Raw genomic sequence first — 22,009 nt, 5'->3', positions numbered from 1 at the left:
GTTGAACTTCCTCGTCGAAGGAACTTTGGCTCAATGATTTCGGCTCATCCATTCTAATTTCGTTTTAATCGCTGGACGATACAGAAATTGACCCGTACTTAGAAAGGACTCGCTACATCCTGACTCCTATAAGCTATGACGATGTTTTAGTTGCGTGGATACGTTCACCATTGGGCTGAGCGGGGGTTGGCTAAGAGTAAGGGGGGATAGAAGGAGGCCGTCTGGGTGGGTCACGTGGTCGAGAGTCGGTACTCCATACAGGATACGGTGTGGCGCCCGAAACGCCGATTGGATTCCCTTAGCGGCCTCGGGTGTCATCTTATTCAGACATAGCAGACATACAGACCACACACCCCCACGCACATTCCAGCAAACACACATACACATGCATGCACACAAACACACACACACACACACACACACACACAGAGGTCCACACGCACACACATGCAAACACAAATGGTAAGGTAAAAGCATGCATGTGATGAAATAAAACATTATGTACGACTTCACTCTAGTGTGATCACGGTACAGCACACATTCTCTTTCGCTCTCTTTACATAGACACACACAAACACACACACACAAACACATAAACACACACAAACTCATAAACACACACACAGACACACACAGACACACACACACACACATGGATGCAGTCTCGCCACCGTTGTAAAGCCTGTGATCTACAGCCACGGCCTCGGTCATATAACGTCTCTATGTGGAAATGGCGGCCTTCCCTCTCAACCCTATAAGGTTTCATTGGCGTATGAGTAGCGTTTACTGGATGAGCCCGTAAACATCCTGTTTTAACCATGTGATTTACTGGGTGGTAATCTAATCTGATCAATTTCGCCACAATAAACCCAACTATGTCTGGGATTTGGGAGATTTTAACGACGGCCTATATTTTCTAATTATATATATATTTTTTATGTTTGCTTTTGGTAACGTCCCCTGGCTGGCAGTCCAATTTTATTAATGCTGGTTTTAGACGATTATCGTCGAACAATAGTTGCATAAACATTTTGGAGTTTATAGGAGTTAACTGCGGGCCCTTTGATTAAGCTATTAATGTTATTGGAAACGCGACATTTTAGATAAACCACTTTAGTGCCGGTCACACCTAGCGATGCGACACAATCCAAAGGGGTTAGAGTCGTAGCGCAGTTAATTAGCTCCAAAAAGAGGTTTCACGGCTATGAATGTACTAAGTCCAAACAGAAACTATGTTTGTTATAATTAGATGTCGCTAATCATTCCTAAGCCTAACCCTATGTACTATACAAGGAGAGAAAGAATATATGGTTTAAATTGTATTATATATACCGTAATACCGTAATTCTATAGCCTTACGGAATTGTGTGACTATATTGTTAACATTACACTCTTGTTTAAAACATTCTTGGATGTTGGAGCTATGTTTGAACAGTTTGTGCTTACAGAAAAAGGGCGGGAAAATGGGGCACTCCCATAAGCTGTAAGACTAAGACCCACCACCACTCCCCATGCAAACAGGAGCACCTCGTCCCCCAGTATATAAACCCCTTACCCTGCCCTGGGAGAGCAGCATCATCGTAGGCCACCAACAAGGGGAGCTCCTCTCGGCGTTCACCAACCATCATTTACTAACCAGAACCCACGTCAGAGTAACTAAGATGGCCGCCCAGAGCATCACCTTGGGTCTGCTTCTGTTTCTGCTGGCTGTCTCCCAGGCTCAGGAAATCATGGTAAGCAATGACCGAGGCGTGCGGCTAAGACTGGGTTTACCTCCACTGCCTCTCCACATCTCGACAAGCGAGGTGGAGACAGTATATTATACAACGCGGTCTCCGGCAATCCTTTTTGGTCGGATATGATTTACAGCCATTTGTAGTCGCTGGCTTTTTGTTTTTTACTGTCGTACTTGTAAAAGAGCCATGTAGATATAATGGGTGTTGTAATTTCTTCAAAGAACATGTTTTGTTTAATTACATCATACTTTAGCGCTATGGAACACAACATTTGTAAATCAAATTACTCGCTACCAACTGAAATGAATAATGATCCCTAACGTAAATTAATTGAAAAACAACGTATTCACATCAGGGTAACACAGCTAATATACGAACACAGAACATGTATTCCCTGTATAATGAGTCACTAGAAAATAGCCTGTACATATATATATATATATATATATATATATATGACATTGGAGGATATTACCATGGAACATTAGCAACTCATTTTGTTTTTCTTTAAACATTACCCAGTGAAGGCCAAAGTATAACACATAGCTAACACGTCTATGCTGTGAAAGAAATGACAACTGGTAAAACTTGTCCATTTCCTTTCAGGAGGGAGAGGAACAGCAATCCAATGTCACCGGTGAGTTCAACAACCTCGTCCAACTGACAGGGCTCATACTCTCGGCTACCTTCCATTCAAAAAAATAATCTGTTTTTATACTGTAGTGACTCAACCTGTGTGCCCTTTCAGTGACGTGTTGCTTTTTGGTTCTGTTGTTTAGGCACAATGGCTGTTGGTGACACCATCCTCACGATGAATAGGGGTCAGGAAAATATGCCTCAAAGTAGAGCTGTTGGTTTTAACAGTTTGTCCGATAGATCGGAACGGGGCGGAAATATCCTGGAACGGGGCAGAAATATCCTGGAATGGGGAGGAAATAGCCTGGAATGGAGCAAAAATAGCCTGCAATGGGGAGGAAATATCCTGGAATGGGGAGGAAATAGCCTGGAATGGGGCAGAAATAGCCTGCAATTGGGAGGAAATATCCTGGAACGGGGCAGAAATATCTTGAATGGGGCAGAAAGGTTCAGAAATATCCTGGAATGGGGCACCTTCATCTTTTTGATTATTTCTCCTTTTACCTAAAAAACATAAATTAAAATTATTAATCTAATTCCACTATATTTACTGTATGTACGGTAGTTCTGTCAAAAATAAGATTTAAAGTGTATTGCCTGTTGCCTGTTGCCTGTCTGCGACCGCCAGGATCTCCTGAATTCCTTATCGATGGAGATTTGATGATTTCCCGCAAACGGAGTGCCATGAAATGCTACAGCAAGTCGTTTAGCTGTCTGTGGCCCATGTCCAATAACGGGAAGGTGGAGATCCCCTTCACAATCAGTGACCAATACGGTAGGGTCTTCAGTTAATTAATTAACTAAAGTAAATTGCATGAAGGGGTTGTTTATTCGGCATAATGCATGTTTTTTTTTTCACATTTTTGTGTATTTATAGCACCTTCCTTGGCCTAAAGTGTCACCACAATAAGTGTTTGCTTTGTGTCATAATGTACATGTCATTAAAAGTGTTTTTTGGTTCCTTCTGCGTCCGCTCCCAGCCAGCGACGAGGAGGCGGCCATTTTGAAGGCCTTGGAGGGTTTTCACTCTGAGACCTGCATCCGCTTCATCCCCAGGAAAACCCAGCGGATGTTCCTCCAGTTTAAGCCCTTATTCGGGTCAGTTCAGAACATCATTAACGTTATACCTATCCTAACATCCATAGCCTATGACATCACGGCTTGTTTATAGGAAACAGACAATAGCAGGGAGTTTGTATTACTCTACAAGATACGAAGTGGTTCACGGCAGACATCCCTTCCTCTCTTGCCATATTCTGACATTTATACTTGCCCAACCTCATCTCTCTCTCTCTCTCTCTCTCTCTCTCTCTCTCTCTCTTTCTCTCTCTCTCTCCCTCTCTCCCTCTCTCTCTCTCTCTCTCCCTCTCACTCACCCCCTCAGGTGCTTCTCGTCTGTGGGTCGGATCGGGGAGCGGCAGGTGATTTCTCTGCAGAGGTTCGGCTGCGTGAAAAACGGCATCATCCAGCACGAGGTGATGCACGCCCTGGGCTTCTACCACGAGCACATGCGCAGCGACCGCGACCAGCACATCCGGATCAGCTGGGAGAACATCAACCCTAGTAAGCAGCACCTCAAGTACCTTGCCATTCCTCCAGAAGAGCCGGGCCATGAATGAATGTTGTATCGTCAAGGCGTTGAAACTGATGTTTTGGGCCAAAGCCAATTAGGGTGACTTCAAGATACATGGGATTCAGGCAATGGGTGTCTGTCAGAAGTTCATGGATCTATCGCTAGTAGGCTGCAGAGCTTGGAGGATCTGACCCGGGAACCTTTCGCCTTCGAGTCACACAACACAACAAGGATGTTAACCTTTTAGAGTGGGGTTGCTGAACAGAGAGAGCTGGGGGGGGAGGCGGGATGGCTGGGAACGTGGGGGACGGATGGGAGGGCGGGGACGGACGGACGGACAGTGTTCAGAGACAGTGTTCCCTCGAATCACCTCTGTTTTTCCTTCTCTCTCCCGAAAGATCAATTAAATAACTTCAAGAAGAGGGACACCAACAACCTGGGCATGCCCTACGACTACCAGTCGGTGACGCACTACGGAAGGTAACCTTGAGGCCGATTGTATATTGTTTATTGTGTATCGGATGCTGAACCTCCATTCGGTTCGGCTGTTGCAGAGACCCATACGAGTCTAGTGAGTACCTTATTCCACGCAGCCGACCACCAGCGTTCTCCAAGGGCTACACAGGTTCACGGTTAACGGTATCGCCCTGACCCTGTGAAGCTGTCTTAAGGCCAGGGGAACAAGTAGGACCCAGAGGGCAGAACTCATAGATTGGAACACAATAGATAATGACTTCATTGTGCAGCCTGGGTCAGGAAAAGGGCTTTCGGCCTCACCTTAGAGATGCTTAAACATTACTGTACATTACAAACAGACTAACATCCCATGTTAGTCAAATACATTTATTAAAGCGATTGCATTTTGTATAAATTGCCTTTTGTAAGCAATGTGTTTTGCCAGAGGGTTTATAATAGAAATTACTCTAAACTCCGCTTTGACAGGGTGGCTACAAGCCTTAGCTTATAGCACTAGCTTTCCTGCTATGTAGGTGGCTAGCATCCTCCACTATGGCCCTATAGCTTTCACTGTAAACATACACAGAGTCGCACAGAGGCTGATGCCCCGGGCAGGAACACAGAAGAGTGATGCCTCACTCCAGGGACGGTCAGTCCTCCAACCTTCACCATATCTCACCCACACACCTAATACATTTAGTTTTTTTTGTATTTTTGTTCCAGGAGAGCCTTCAGCACCGTGTGGAAGGACACTATTACTCCCATCCCTGATGCCTCCGTCCGCATTGGAAAGAGCGACGGCCTGTCCGGGATTGACATTCAAAAGATCAACAAGCTGTACAAATGCAGGTCCCCTCGCTTCTCAACCCCCTACCAACCAGAGATTATTTCTGAAAAGGTATTATAAGCAAAATGAGATGATTCTAAATGTGTTTTAAAAAAACTTCTGTCATGTAGACGCTAACTTTACCGCTACAGGGATCTAGGTCGATTTCTCAGACTCTGCAGCGAAATCTAATGTTGAATGTTTGGGCTCGCTTTTGGAGGGCAAAGAGGAGAGAAATTTAGGTGGGAGGTTGGCTTAAAATCACAAATGTTGCATATCGTACCTTTCTTTCAGCTATCAAAAAAAAATTGAAGTGCTATACTGTGCACATATAAGTCCATTACAGTTAAGTTTGATAGATCCACCATGAAAATACTCACTAAATATACATTACCCATTTCGCCCTATGCCATTTTACTCTTTTTTATGGCAGTTGAAAGTTCGGGCCGTGATACAATGGATCCCTTGTTGTATTGTGTATTGTGATATTGTTTCGTATTGTTGTGTCGAATGCAGTTTCAAATGTTAAGAATAAAGCCTCATCATCAAAAAAAGCTAATTCATTTGAATACTGTGTTCGGCCTATATCAGTACAATGGTTTTAGCAGTAGCTAAGTACCTTGACAAAAAAATATATTAAACAGACGAAAAACATTATGAAAAGAATGCAGTTGTTTGGCCTTTCCTCATCCACAATCCTACAAGTCTGATTTCACTGAGGGTGAGGGCCTTAATGGACCAACAGAGCTATAACAGTTCAGAGCCACACTCACCACAAGGCATTGTGATCCCATACGTCACAGTCGCACATCAGTACATCGCGCTGTCCTTCGGAGATAAAAGGGAAGCCAGTAGGACCATTGAGAAAGAGGAAGAGAGTGGGAAAAAAAAAGCCAGTGGCAGTACGCGTGAAAGTTGAAAGGTTTGAGAAGGACACAGGTCTTGTGAGTGCTTTCTTTTTAATGAGAACACCGTCTGCCCCTGACAATACATAACTCTACTCGCCCTACTCGGAGTTCTCGATAACACGTCACATTACAGTCTCTTTGAGTCTCTTAGACTGTGTGTCATAAGCCATGTCACAACCTGTAACAGCATATACTTACTACCATGCTAACCACATCGTGGAGCTACATGCTGTTACAAAAGGTTACAATATATTAAGTACATGCAGTAACATGTTGTTATCTCGCTTATTGCACAGTTTGTACTTGTGTATTTTAGGTTGCCTTTTAAGATCGGGCTAGGAACAACAGATGGAAATTAGCATTTGCAGCTAACTCTGGCTTATTTACAGCAAGAAACTTGTTTGTCAATCAATCAATTACTCTACAGAGGAAATCTTCTGATGCCAAATGTATGAACATCAGCGTTGTTCAACCGGACATCGATGGCCACTTTAATGTCCCATCAAGCATCACATCAGTCGCGCTCGCCGTGCAACAGTTCGATTCCTCGTGCGTGTTGAAATATTTAGCACTTCAGCTCTGTATAAGTGCCAAAGACCACTCCACTGGGGACATTGGGCCTTGGCGACGACTTAAAGCACCACTCCCGCCATCGTCAGGATTAAGGCAGGATAATCTTTCAGCCAAAGGGGTCCTTGACATCATCGCAAGAAACAAATGAGGCAGCTTTGAGGCATGGTGACGGTTCAAGTTCAAAGAGGGACCCCCGGTTCCCTTTATAACATCGACGTTTTAGCGAGATTCCAAACGTGGCTGATGTGATCCTGTAAGCACAACATTACCTGCGCGTTTGAGAAGCATTACGCTAAAACATTCCCCGATCAGAGCGTGCTTTAGGGCAACGAGAAGTAGAGAAAAAAGGCAAAGAATAAATCAAGATGAAATGCCAAGTGCTAAGTTAAGTTCAGCGGTTTGCTCTTGTGCGCCTTGATAATGGAGTGCCCGGCATGCACCGTTCGCGTAGCGAGCGAGCGTTTTCCAGGGAACGCGCCGTGACTGAGCTTTAAAGGGCAGTACAGTGTGCACGACCAGCAGGTCCTCCAGTAAAATGTCCTTTCTAATGAGAGCAGCGCTGAGCAGATCCAAACACGCTCTGATCTATGATGTCACCGTTAATAAGCCCGCCAGGCCGTAACCGTTTCAGCAGACGAGGGGGGCCGCCGCTCGCCCGCTCGCCGCGATGTTCCATAACCTCAGATCAGCGCACCCGCCTCGCCGCGGAGGCCGTGCCCTCCGCCGCACACGCTCCTCCGACGCTCTCCTCCTCTACAGAGGGCCTGAGCCGCCTGCCGCCCGGCTAATTAGCGACTCGCGATTCAAAATGTTTGATTTAGACTTAGGGCAAGGTCTAACCGGTTTTATTTTTTAAGTGTAATACAAAGAATGCCCCTTTTTGGTCTACTGGGTTGGTGGAGGTTACATCAAAAAGGCTAGCAGGGTTTTTTACGCTAGCCTGTCTGTTATAAAAGGTATTTATTTCCGCTATGTAGTTTCAATTTTATTTAAATTCAATTTTATTTGAATAGCCCTTAATCACAGGTACAGTCTCAAAGGGCTTAACAGGCCATACTATATTTAGGACACCCACTGGACCCTAGCCCCCCAGGGAAGAGAAGAAAAAAACTCCCTTAATTAGCACGGTAGAAACCTTGAGAAGGAAGGCAGGGACGATCAGGAGTGCAATGGGTGCCATCATTGACACACATACATGTCATACAACGTAGCAGATCGGCAAAACCGAAGATTCTACCAAGAAATAAGCATTTTCAAATAAATGTTAAATGATCTGCATTTATATAGCGCTTCACAATATTGCCTGATATTCACCCATTCATACACACATTCTCACACCGGCAGCAGTGTCAACCACGCAAGGAAACAGCCAGATCATCGGGCGCAGTTAGGGTAGGGTGCCTTGCTCAGGGACACCTCGACACTAGGAGGAGCCGGGGATCAAACTAGCAACCTTGCGGTTACCAGCCAACCCGCCCTTACCTCCTGAGCTACTGCCTCCTCCAATAAGCATTTGAGAATGTTAAAAAGACAAGGCGAAGGAGAAACACACACTTCCTGCTCACCACTCGATAAAAGAAACATGGGAGCAGAGTGTTTCTCTGAAACATAATGTATAAAGAGGAGGTTTTATACCGGGGGCGTACAACACAGAAGTAACCTTAAAAGCATAAGAGAGCGTGTGGTGTGGTGTGTGTGTGTGTATGGAGTGTGTGTGTCGTGTCAGTCTGCATCAGCGTCCGCCGGGCAGGGTCACGCCTCAGCTTCCTGTGGGGGCGCCGCGCGGCCACAAGCTCGTCGACCTATCAGACGGCTCCATCCGGTGAGACGCGGGATGATGGGGTCAGGAGAACTACACGTGTTTGTTTGCGACAGAAACATTTTGAAGACATAAATGAATAAAGTGGAAGGAGGAAACAACGCGATACACAAACGCCGCAAGCAGAGTAGACGTGAAATTCTATATCGGGGAGAAATGGTATGACGCCACATTTAGGAATAATAAAACTATGGACTATTGATATTTGTGTACTGTGATGTGTTATTGTCGAAAGTACTCCTCCGCAATATTGAAGACGATACCAGTCTTGCTGAAGTAGAACACCACTACTTGACTCAAGGTTCAACGCACTCATGCTTTGCCTGCTCTGAAACTCCAACTACCAAGTGGCACGAGCCTGAGACAGATCGACGGCTACATGTATGCCATCCGTCCATCTGCCGACCATGGTCTTGGATTACACGCAAGGCTTCCCCCTCGTAAAACACAGTGCTCCAGGAATCTAACCAAAGAGGGAACCGTGCAAACTACAGAAGGGGTGGCAGGAGTCCTGAGCTCGAGCCGTCCTGGGCAAGTGCGTTTCATCCGAAGGCTGCTTGAGCCAGGAGCACACTGCCGCCGTTGGGAAAGACGCAAAAATATCTATGTCGGATTTAAGGTTCAAAGCATACTTCGGTCCTGACCGTAGCCAGCACGAATCCCGGCTCTGTGTTCACTGCCATGTTATCAACAATATAGTTTGCTTTATTTTTCTGGGTTTGCGCTACAATATGAACCTGGATTCCCGCTGTGTGTGTTGTGGGCTTTGAAATCTGGAAAGAGATGCATGTCGCCAAGAGCAGCTAAAAGGATGGAGCATCTGGCTCAAGGAGGCGGACAAGTTAGGTTACTCTACTACGTCCTACGTCCGTATTTGGAATTGAAACCAGTAGTCTGCTACACTCCTAAGACCTCTGGTAAACATCCAAGTCGCTCTTTACGGTTTAGCGGGACTTCCGGGCATCTGAGAAGCACATCCTCGGCTCTCCCTCCCCTACCGCTCTGTTAGTCAATGATGAGGAATTGCTCCTGTCGGAAAATGATGGGGACCCATTAGTGTCGGAATCCCAGCTCGGATTGAGGCCCGGGAAAACGAGCCGCCGGGAGAACAAGATTTTAACAAGGTGTTCATCGGTGATGTGAGCGATGGCGATTTCCGCTCTCTCTCCCTCTCTCTCTGTCTCTCTGTCCTACTCTCTCTCTCCCTCTGGGTGACCAATGGAGGAGGTGGACGAAAGAGAGGGAGGAACCAAGATAAAGAGAATGGAGCGAAAGGAGAGAGAGGCAGAAAGAGAACGAGAGAGAAAAAGAGAGACAGACAGACAGACAGACAGACAGACAGACAGACAGACAGACAGACAGACAGACAGACAGACAGACAGACAGACGGACAGACAGAGTCAGAGAAAGCCAGAGAGAGATAGCGACAGAGTCAGAGAGATAGAGTAAGAGAGAGAGAGCGAGAGAGAGAGAGAGAGAGCGAGAGAGAGCGGTAGAGAGAGAGAGAGTGGATCGGGGAGTGTGAAGGAGAGAGGCAATGAAGTTGGGCGATGAGGAAAGGTGGTTACATGGCAATCCAGTGCTGGGACGAGACGTAAAGCACCCCAAAGTGCGCCGGAGATTGCCAGGTTCATCCAGAGAGGATTTACTGATCCCCTCCTAACTCAAATCTCTCATCCTCTGATCTTAAGTCGCCTCCCCGCCACAACGTCTCGACAGCCTGTTACCGGCTAACGGCAGCTGTACCTTACACCGCCAAAAAGTACAAACCTTCATCAACCCGACTCTGCGCTTGACTTGATCTCGCCCGTCATCTCTCTCTCTCTCTCTCTCTCTCTCTCTCCCTCACACATCGACTCAGAGGACTGGGGGACAGTCAGCGGGACAGTGAAGGGAACAACACAAACCACACTCTGAAGCAGCACACTGAAACACGTGTTTAAAGACATTCAAGCTGACATCACGCCTCAACATACAAACGATTGAACGATGGAGCGAGAGAGATAGAGCTGGAGTACATCTCCCGAGAGACTGTGTTGTGTTGTGGGGTTGGGGCGGGGGGGGGGGGGGGGGGGGGGAGGAAGGAAGCATCCAAAGATTGAGTGTGTTCTGGTTTTCTTTTCTTTTTTTTGTCCGCTGCAAGTGTGTGTACGTTCGTGCTCCCACAACAAAAGGTGGGGATTGCATTATTGCCGGTGCTGATTTCATTACGGCGGAATGGGGTAATTATACGCAGCAATTATGCACGTTGTATGTGTCTAAAGTGTTTGAGGGGGACAGCGATGAGATGACAGGGACACTGGGGTACGACATCAGAGCGTAATCGCCGTGTCTGGCCTCGCCCTCACCCAGCGAGCGGTTGGGTTTGAGCGATTTAGCGGCGCCTCTGCGCTAACCTCACACACATGCTAGGCCTAACTGAAACGTCGTGGTTCATTTGTTGAGGTTTCTTTTTAAAACGTTATTTCTTGGATGGAAATACCTAAGGCTTGTTGACAATGGCGGACAAATTGTAGTCAAAGAAAAAGGTTTACACAAATGTCGACGTTGATTAGTGGGTTTAGTAACGTCGGATGTTGTGTTTTTATTACGAGTGAAGGCGCACGTCGACAATGGGGAAAATAAAAGCGATTACTCCGTGCTCAGTGGCGCCACTGACTCGTCCCCGATGATAAAAAGATTTATTTTAACTGAGTGTTGCACAAAAACAAATACCCCATTTAAATATGTGTTTTGCTCAAAGACATGGCAGATAAGGGGAGGAAAATGATGTTTGCTTTAATTTATATGTTTATTTTCTTTGTGTACAGCATAATATTCCTGTGGGGACGGGCACTCCCTGCAGAGATGTGTTGTACATATTTTTAACAGAGTATTTGTTTATCACCCCCCCCCCCCCACCCTCCCCCTCCCAATTAGAAGTATGATTAATTAAACCAATTTGTGATTCCAGATACATATTTGGCACTCCATTGGTGTATGATTACCCACCACACTTTAAATAACATTGTTTTTTTTAACTCTCAGCTTCCAGGATGTCCTCTGGAAATCAATTAATTTGCCGTTCGTCGCACCCCTGAGCTCAGTAATCCACCACGGCGACACACTTTGTTTTTGTCGATGCTGGGTGTCGCCTTTATTGTCGGATGGAGGGACTGCAGGGGACAGACATGGCTGTGTAGTCGCCTCCGAATCTCAGTTATAAAGAGGGGTCATCGAGGGGTCAAGCGAACTAACCGACGCCATCTTTCCCCTTCTGGGTTTTGATATTCACACAGCTGCCAAGGTCACTTTATTTGTGTTTCTGAAAAATAAACAGCGCCTCTGTTCATAGGATTTTTTTTTGGACAAAAGCAAAAGTGGTTCACCGATGTTAATTAGTTTTGCCCGTGTTACATAAATTGCAAAAAATGTATCCATCAAAAAAGAGATTGTGTGTGTTTGTGTCGTTGTATCTAAGTGCGTGCACACACTTGTACTTCAACGGGCCGCGATTGCCCAAAAACTCGCAAAATGTATACACAATTATGCATATCCATAAAAATATCCTCAAACGTCAAGTTTATTTTAATAACTTTTATTGTGAAGGATTGCCAGGGATGCTTGGTTGATGCTGTTTATTTCATCCACTGATTAGAGCGTCTGCTATCTCTCATGTCCTCCTCTCCCTCCCCTCTCTGAAGCCGATCCTCACAGGTGTGTGTGTGTGTGGATGTCTTTGGGTGCTCTTCCCTGTCGCCGTATGGAGAAGCTCGTGTTCAATTCCTGCCTTGTATCAAACACTCTAATTGAAACACCATTTTCTCCCCCTCCCTCCCTCCCTCCCTCCATTTAGCTACCTTAACATGTTCCGTGCCGATGTGAGTCCGCACGCGACCAGATTGGGCACCGGAGCGTGAAATTGAGCGATGCTACCTTGCCAGTATGAAATATTATAAGCAGAAACAGAAAGGAGGGGGGAGAGAGAGAGAGAGAGAGAGAGAGAGAGAGAGAGAGCATGAAAGAAAGAGAGAGAAAGCAAGAGAAAGAGAGAAAGAAAGACAAAGAAAGAAAAAGAGAGAGAGAGAGAGGCACTGTGAAGCAGTGCCGAGCAGTGTGCATTTCTGTGTGTCTGTGTGTGTGTATGCGTGTGTGTGTGTGTATACGCATGAGATAGTGTATTTGTGTATTTTCTACATCAGCTGTTGAGACTGACACCTTAACCTTGTCTGTCAACAAAATAATTCGCCCCCTCCGTCATCCCCTCTCTCCCACCATGCGGAAATTCTCCTCAACTCTCTCTCTCCTCTTGTTTGCAGTTTTCCTCTCCCTGCTATTCCTTTTGTCTACAGCTCTTTATTGAGCAGCCATCTACGTTGGATGAGCATGAAAGCTAATTGGATCTGAGCGTGCCTACCCTATTCAACAACGTGTGGTTCTCTATGGAGAAGGTTGAAGTTGTTCTTTAGTTCTCTGAAAATAATGAGCGTGCCTACCCTATTCAACAACGTGTGGTTCTCCATGGAGAAGGTTGAAGTTGTTCTTTAGTTCTCTGAATGTAATGAAGAGGTGTGGATAATAGTTTGATTAATCACACTTTAAAAGGGGTCCCGGTCACAGAGTGTCCTTGTTTAAAGCGTGGTTCTTGCTTATATAGGTCTGCTTGTTGTCATGTTAACCTGAGTGTGAATCGAAAATGAGCGAAAATAACCTTAGTGAGCGTTGCTATGATATCATGAACAAGAACAAGAACAAGTAAACACAAAAGCAAGACGCAGAACAAAGCAAACCGTATCAAAGTGTACCCGTTTGTTTGGTCTTGTTGTGTTGTTTAGTGTTGCGTTGTCCAGTGTTGCGTCTTTCTGTACATGTATACGGTGTAAGTTTATCAAGCTAATACTGCGACTCGGTAGCAAAATTGCACAGCAGAATGGAGACTATGACATCACCAGTAACCATCCTTTCTTACAAGGTACAAGAGCGCATTGCAATCAATCAGTCTGATTACAACGAAATGGATATTCCGTCGTTATTCTCATAACATCCATAATCTTGTAATTCCTCCATATCATGTTTAAAAAACGAGGATAATACGAGCTTGGTGTCGTTCTAATCAAGCAAATCATCCCTTTTTAACGTGAGACACGCATGTTGCAATAACAAGGTACTTTTATTTTTTGCCCCCCCCCCCCAACCCAAAGGATTGCAATACGTTCCTGAGAGCAGAATTTAATATACTGCAGCAGCCTGCACTGTCTCTCCCCTCGCCCTGTGTAATGAAATCCAACCTGAATATACTGCACTCTCCAAGCCTACTGCAGTGTTGGACCTGTAACATTATGGAGGACATTGGCGGAGGGGACTCCATAGATGGAATTGTTTTGGGTTAGGTTGTGGTGTGTTTGGGGGTTAGGGGGGAGAGGAAGGGGTGAGGAGGGGGGCAGGGATAAAAGAAAACAGCGGTTGCTCTGTGGAGTGTAAAATGGGAGGTTAAGGCTGCGGCAAGGAGAATGGAACAACAGAAAGAAAGGTAGAGAGAGGTAGGGGACTAGTGAGATAGAAGAACAGAGAGAGAGAGCAAGAGGTAGAGAGAGGTAGGGGATAGTGAGATAGAAGAACAGAGAGAGAGAGCGAGAGGCAGAGAGAGGTAGAGGGCTAGTGAGATAGAAGAACAGAGAGAGAGAGCGAGAGGCAGAGAGAGGTAGGGGGATAGTGAGATAGAAGAACAGAGAGAGAGCGAGAGGCAGAGAGAGGTAGAGGGCTAGTGAGATAGAAGAACAGAGAGAGAGAGCGAGAGGCAGAGAGAGGTAGAGGGCTAGTGAGATAGAAGAACAGAGAGAGAGCGAGAGGCAGAGAGAGGTAGGGGGCTAGTGAGATAGAAGAACAGAGAGAGAGAGCGAGAGGTAGAGAGAGGTAGAGAGCTAGTGAGATAGAAGAACAGAGAGAGAGAGAGAGAGGCAGAGAGAGGTAGAGGGCTAGTGAGATAGAAGAACAGAGAGAGAGAGCGAGAGGTAGAGAGAGGTAGGGGGCTAGTGAGAAAGAGGTAGAGAGAGAGAGGTAGAGGGCTAATGAGATAGAAGAACAGAGAAAGAGAGAGCGAGAGGTAGAGAGAAGTTCAGGACTAGTGAGATAGCGGTAGAGCGTGGTACAGAGAGTCAGAGAGGGAAGAAAGAAAGAGAGAAACAGAGAAAGGGATAGAGGAAAAAAGATAAAGGTACAGGAGAGCACAGAGAGAGGCAGAGAGTGTTATAGAGATAAATAGATAGAGATGGAGACCTACAGTGAGAAAGATAGAGAGAGATAGAGAGAGAGAGAGAGAGAGAGAGAGAGAGAGAGAGAGAGAGAGAGTGAGAGAGAGAGGTCCAGATAGAGAGGTAAAGAGAGATACAGAGAAAGAATGAGAGAGAGAGAGAGAGAGAGAGAGAGAGAGAGAGGGAGAGAGAGAGAGAGACAGAGAGAGAGAGCGAGAGGCAGAGAGAGGTAGGGGGATAGTGAGATAGAAGAACAGAGAGAGAGCGAGAGGCAGAGAGAGGTAGAGGGCTAGTGAGATAGAAGAACAGAGAGAGAGAGCGAGAGGCAGAGAGAGGTAGAGGGCTAGTGAGATAGAAGAACAGAGAGAGAGCGAGAGGCAGAGAGAGGTAGGGGGCTAGTGAGATAGAAGAACAGAGAGAGAGAGCGAGAGGTAGAGAGAGGTAGAGAGCTAGTGAGATAGAAGAACAGAGAGAGAGAGAGAGAGGCAGAGAGAGGTAGAGGGCTAGTGAGATAGAAGAACAGAGAGAGAGAGCGAGAGGTAGAGAGAGGTAGGGGGCTAGTGAGAAAGAGGTAGAGAGAGAGAGGTAGAGGGCTAATGAGATAGAAGAACAGAGAAAGAGAGAGCGAGAGGTAGAGAGAAGTTCAGGACTAGTGAGATAGCGGTAGAGCGTGGTACAGAGAGTCAGAGAGGGAAGAAAGAAAGAGAGAAACAGAGAAAGGGATAGAGGAAAAAAGATAAAGGTACAGGAGAGCACAGAGAGAGGCAGAGAGTGTTATAGAGATAAATAGATAGAGATGGAGACCTACAGTGAGAAAGATAGAGAGAGATAGAGAGAGAGAGAGAGAGAGAGAGAGAGAGAGAGAGAGAGAGAGTGAGAGAGAGAGGTCCAGATAGAGAGGTAAAGAGAGATACAGAGAAAGAATGAGAGAGAGAGAGAGAGAGAGAGAGAGAGAGAGAGAGAGAGAGAGAGAGAGAGAGAGAGAGAGAGAGAGAGAGAGAGAGAGAGAGAGAGAGAGAGACACCGAGGGAGCTACTGAGCGAGGGGGCAAGCGAGCGGCAGAGAGACGGATGGAGACAGGGATAGGCCCATGCATCATGCTCCGACGCCGTCTGGACCACGGAGCGGCCACGGCCGTGATGGATCGTCACACACCTGGATCTTCATCTAAAGTCAGCGGCGTCTATAGATACCGGTCATGGCTGGAGATGTCTCAGAGTAGTGAGGAAGGGAGCCTGATCAGGAGGTACATGGGGGGGGGGGGGGGGGGACGAGAGAGGAGACTGATCGGAATATCGGAATGTCAGATGTCGGAGCCGGGTGTTCCGAAAACACACCCGATGTGTCTTATTGACGAAGGAGAACATCCCCCGTCAATAAGAGATCAATACGCCCGGAGCCAAATCCACTATTTTGTTTTCCTTCCTCTCGCCAGTCAACACGAGGCGGAGCGGGACTGCGTTTGTCATTATCCGACAACGCGGGGAGCCACGGCGAATGAACATGAATCGAGGACTTTGTTGCGGTAGGACCGCCAAGTGAAACGCATAAATGAAGCGCATGCTGTCCCCAGCGCTGCGGATGCAGACCACAGACACGGACAGACGCTGACACCGAAATTACAATCCGCCGGGTGACAACACGAAACACACACGCACAACCCAAATAAACAAAGAGGAAAAAAAAGCCTCCTCCCGGATGAGGCTAATTCCCAGGATTGTTGTTGGTACGCGTTTGTGCGTGACCCTCACGAGGCCGTGGGCGGTACGCAGCGCCGCTGTCACAGCGAGGGAAGCGCAAGGTTGGCTCAACCTCTGTTAGCGGGGGGAGAAACAGGATGGGGCCCTAATGCTGTAAAGTCTTTACCACCACTGAGCCCAGCCCTGGATAAATATCAAATAAAAACCTCTGGCTCCCAGCCTTTCAAATAAATGTAAGTATCTGAGGTTGAGGAAGACGACGCAGTGTGTGTGTGTGTGTGTTTTTTGTGAGAGTGTGTTTTTGTGTGTTTGTGTGTTTTTTGTGAGTGTGTGTCTGTGTCTGTGTGTCTGTGTGTGAATGCATGAGTGAGTGAGTGCGTGCTTGAGTGAGTGTGTCTATCTGTTTGTGCATGTGTACGCGTGTGTGTGTGTGTGTGTGTGTGTGTGTGTGTGTGTGTGTGTGTGTGTGGTACGGGGGGGTATAACGAGATGTTAGAGATGATAAATAACCCAGCGATAATAATTAAATTCCCTCCATTTGGCAGCCAAGTGCATACCTCCAGTGAGAGGCCGCAGTGGGCCTCAGAAGGGACAATATGGATCCCCTCCTTGGAGTGGGGTGCTAATCTCGCGCCCCAATTAGATCAGCTTTTTATGGCCCCCACCAGAGGGTGGGAGATCAGCGCAAGTCATGCTACATTCATGCAGTTGATCCATTGGGTTCTAGATTGCAGTAATTGATTTGTAATGGGCATCTCCATGACGTGACGGAGGACAGTGGGGGGGTCTTGGGGGGAGGACTTGATCAATGACCATCTGACCTAATCCCTTGGGGTATCGGTATTGGACAAACAATATCGATCCCATATCGACCATATCAATACCAGTTAATATTTGCCTACGACTTGAAAAAGGAAAAGGGCGGTGAAACATGTATGAGGTTTCTCTCTGTGTGGCCTTTCGTTCTGTATTTGACACAAAAGAAATGCCTCCACGGACCGTACCGTACGCTGAAAGGGTAACCAGAAAACAAACAGCGGGGAAGAAAAAAGAAAGAAAGAAAGCGATTCTCAGCTGGGACCGCAGCTCTACTGTTTAGCGCGCGCTCGGGGAATCGGCGCCCGGTGGCACCGCAGCACACGCTGTCCAAGTTGCGCCACACAGCGCTAATCCAATTCCTCCACCTCACCCTGACGTCTCTCTCCGGCTCCCCGGGACGGTATAAACATACCGTGGCTGTGCTGTTGGCCCTATCTCTTACCGGCGCGCTATCATTAAACCACAATGGCCCCGGGCCCCTGTTGGCGCAAGCAGACTCTGATTTCTTCTCCCTTGACCCCGGCTCTTGCATTGGTAATGCAGGCTCCCTGAAGGGCCCAATCAGCACTCCCAGGGCCCCTGGAGAAGCCAGCCGGCCAGCCCATATATGGAGAGCGGATCTAGGGGCGCCCATATATGGAGGGCAGATCTAGGGAGTCCATTTGTTGCAATTCTGGGGAGCCCATATATGGAAAGTGGATCTGGGGAGCCCATATATGGAGGGCGGATCTAAGTCCATATATGGAGAATAGATTTCGGGAGCACATATATGGAGAGCCGATCTTGGGAACCCATATATGGAGAGCAGGTGTGGACGCACATACGCAATATTACTCTTATTTTTGACCCTTTCATACCCTATGTGCTTCTGCATAAACACACACATAATGGGTATCGAAACAGCCTTGTTAAAGGTGTGGTTAATTTCACAAACATAAACACAGACATGACTGCACGTGCACACACGCACACACACACACACACACACACACACACACGCACACACACACACAAGCACACAGTCATAAACCCTGATGTGATGGATGTGCAGCCTCCTGGTTTTGCTTACCAGCGGGAAGGGATCGCGCTGTGTACACAAAATCAATGTATATGCGCATGTGTACATCCGTATAAAATTGCATATGCTTGCGTGCCTGTGCCTCACAGTGTACAGCTTGTACATCCCCCCCGCCGCCCTTCCCCCCCCAGGGCTATATCTCCCTGCTTCCCCCCCCCCCCATCTTTTCATGTTCAATCCATTCCCTGCTCTGCACTCTTGCCGTCTCCGTCTCAGAACGACCACATGCTGGGAAGTCAAACTAGGAACGGCCATCTCCGTGATAAGCCGTCGAAAAACCAGACGATCATCAGAGACCCCCAAAGAATTGCCCTGGAAAATGTACAGCGCAAACCGAATAAAAGTTTTAACCATGTTAGCCAAAACGCTGCGTGGAAAAAACAGCACGTTTCATCCAAAAGCCTTCCTTCCTCCAAGTCTTGTTAGACTCCCAGTCCGGTGCCGTAATAGCCTAAAGAAGTAGCGAACGCTTTTATATTGAGAGCACTTGTTCCAACGTGACCTAACCGAGGATTCTTCCTTCAGTCATAGACTGAAGGAAGAATCCTCCGTTAGGTCACGTTCTCTAGCAAACATCCCTGACACATATCCGTTGCACCGCAACATTCAGATGAATGTGAGCGTATGCCTTGTTTTTGAATGGAAAAAAAGGGGAAAATATGGTGCAGCTATCAGAGAGAAAGGGTAATGAAAAGGTCAGAGCGGAGAAGAGAGTGTCGGATGACAACACGCAATTAGAGGATGACCGAAAGGCGGGGTCAGACAAGTGGCTGTGATTGGACAGCGACAGGCTATTAGTTTGTCTCGTTCCGTCCGACTTTAGATGCGTGTGTGTGTGTGTGTGTGTGTGTGTGTGTGTGTGTGTGTGTGTGTGTGTGTGTGTGAGAAGAGAGAGCGAGAGAGACGGTGAGAGAGAGAGAGAGAGAGCAAGTTGGAGCCATGTGGGAGAATGTAGGTAGGGTGTGTGCGTGTGTGTGTGTGTGTGTGTGTGTACGTGCACATATGTGCGTTGTGGCCCTGTGTGTAGGTAGCGGCAGAGAATGTACACATATGTCTCTGAATGCCCTGTATGTAGCGTGGTGATGGACACAGTTGGTTTCACACAGGGACATTTTCTCAAATCAAATTAGGGATACTTCTGTTACAGAAGCCGCTGCTTTGATATGAAAGAGATTCGCTGATGAATGAAGCTGTACTGGTAACCCTCTTATATGGTGAAGGCTACTACTGAAATGGTTCATGTTGAACACTAAGTACAGAAAAAAATGGATATATATTGAAAAACATGCAGAGAAAAGAATCGTTGTCAGCATTTACATAATCGATATTGGATTGTTCAATTTAAGATTTGAATGACTCAAAACCAATTAATTAAGAACTGAACTAGCCCAACTTGATGTTAATCCACCCTCATGACATCCATCAGAAGCACCCAGCACGGGTGGAGAATATGGTAGTCGGCAATTTGCTGTGACTTTCTCGCATCAAAATCAGCAAGCATAATATTCCGACTCTAACAAATGATTTCAATGCGTTGTTTTTTCAGCGATGCTGAGGCCATGGTTGATGCATTTTGTTTCCTTCCGAGAAACATAAAGAACCCTTATTAAAATGTCACCCTTTATTCCCTTTTCGATGTTCCAGCAACATACTGTACATTTACACCCACACACACACACACACACACACACACACACACACACACACGCACACACACACACAGAAACACACACCATAGCAACCACAAGAACACCTCACCAAGATGTTTGCCTTTATATAGCAGCAAACCACTCCAAACCAGTAATGCAGTCGTTTCTGACGGCTAACTCCAACACTAGCTGCTAGTTTCACAAGCCGGTTAATGATGTTCCACACAACGCCGGATGAGGTTGGGGGGGGGGGGGGGGGGGGGGGTCAGAGCGGGGAGTGTACTATTAAGTCAACTCGTGTCCGCTTTGCATGTACATTACACGTCGAGGTTGAGAGCAACCTCCAATCCCGACTGCCAACTGCCAGTTTTCTCCTCCTGGTCGGTAGTTAAACAGCAGCCACTGCCGCTGCTGCACAGGCGCGCCATAACCCTTCTCTAATGGTGCTACGCCAACGCAGGCATCCCTGAAATGTGGAAATCCATCATGGATGACAGCTCATTTGGACGATCTACTGTGAGGGATACGCGGGTGACGGGCAAACATAAAAAGGAGGGAAAAGAGCGAGAGTGGAAATTCCAATTACACAGCCGGCGGCCATTTAACGCCTGATTCCGGCAGTACGGCGTCCGAGCGTTAGCTGTGCTAGCCAGCTAGCACGCCGCAGGTATCGAGTGTTTCATGGTATGATACCGTTGAAACAGGGAAATATACATTAGAATGATCGAGATGGCTTTTAAATGTCATTACGACATCAAATCGTACCATGTATAATAGGTTTATTCAACTATTTTTAACAGTCCCAACTGTCATTACTTTAAGTATAAAAGTGTCTGTAGATCTGAAGTACGGTATCGGGCTGAGATGAGAGTTTTCTTTCCGTCTTCCTCTTGGTTTCAAAGCTCATATTTCTTATTAACTTTAAGGGGCATATTTTTACAGCATAATAATTCACTTTGGCAACAAAAAAAAACGGTTGTATTACAATCCATTCTTTTTTTTAGGACTATAAAAACACTACTCAAAGAATACGAGCGGTCATAATGATTTATAGTGCCGCTTTATTCCAGTGCGACGGATCATCCCACAACAGTCTGTTCTTAACAGCATTTCAATTTGGAGTTTGCTTCTGAAACGGCTCCGAGTAGCCCGGGATCGCAACACTGCCAGACTGAAGCGATGCATGCAAATGATGCCGGGGATTTCTATTACGGCGCACAACTCCTTCACAAAGCAGCTCACCCACAGCCCTGTTTGGGTTCATCTGGAGGTTAAATATCACCTAAAGGTCTCAACATGCTATGCTAATCCTAGCACTCTCGCCGCAACCATCTAGTAGGAATCTCAATCCCCAGAGTCTAGGGGGAGAAAAAAAAAACAAGTTTTCTTCCCCCCGCCTCAATTTTCCATCATGATTAATGAAGTTTAACCCTTAGGGTGGCCCCAGCTCATAAATGTGCTTATGGTATCCACTGGAGTCCTTAAAAGATGCATAATAATCCAGCAGAACCATCTGAATGTATTGGATTGCATTAGTTGATTAGCCAAACCACACAAAGTCCTACAGTGTTGTGGTTTGTTGCCCATAAAAAATCGAGAGCACAGCATAACACAGCCGATCAGAACAACCAATCAGAAGCAGCGCCATGACCGAGCCCAAATCGCCATGACAAAAACTTGACTAGGATATAACCATGCGTATGTTTTCTGACATCCATGTCACCTGTCGTCGAAACAAACATCATTTCGCCCGAGCGACCCCCACAACCACACAAAGATTATCCTTTCTACATCTCTCTCTTTGTCTCTCTCTCTCTCTTTGTCTCTCTCTGTGTCTCTCTCTCCCGCACTGTAATGATTTATAAGACTTGTCGTGTCGACTCTCAGTAACACGATGAGCGAAAGGCACCTTGGGAAATTTTATGATCCATGACGAAGCGTCCGGGATCATTCCAGATGTATGCATGTGTCATGCCGTATTAATAACGAGCTCTGTCTCACACCGT

The 22,009-nt window shown here is 46.6% G+C and overlaps 2 protein-coding genes across 2 annotated transcripts in view; one reads left to right on the top strand and one right to left on the bottom strand.

Annotated features, from left to right (window-relative positions):
• The window catches only part of LOC307088127 (MAM domain-containing glycosylphosphatidylinositol anchor protein 2), a 177,607-nt gene that overhangs the window by 136,281 nt on the left and 19,317 nt on the right, over positions 1–22,009 (bottom strand). The window lies entirely within an intron of this gene.
• LOC307088022 (low choriolytic enzyme-like) lies at positions 1,662–5,308 on the top strand (the record flags this gene model as incomplete). The annotated part of the gene is made up of 8 exons (XM_079753770.1): positions 1,662–1,733; positions 2,343–2,373; positions 2,516–2,557; positions 3,001–3,147; positions 3,353–3,470; positions 3,757–3,935; positions 4,344–4,425; positions 5,125–5,308. 8 exons carry the CDS (start codon positions 1,662–1,664, stop codon positions 5,306–5,308), a joined length of 855 nt encoding a protein of 284 aa, XP_079609896.1.

Source organism: Pollachius pollachius (assembly GCF_949987615.1).
Source record: "Pollachius pollachius genome assembly, chromosome: 16".
In the NCBI taxonomy this organism is placed as follows: domain Eukaryota; kingdom Metazoa; phylum Chordata; class Actinopteri; order Gadiformes; family Gadidae; genus Pollachius; species Pollachius pollachius.
This window is presented reverse-complemented; position numbering and strand designations above follow the sequence as displayed.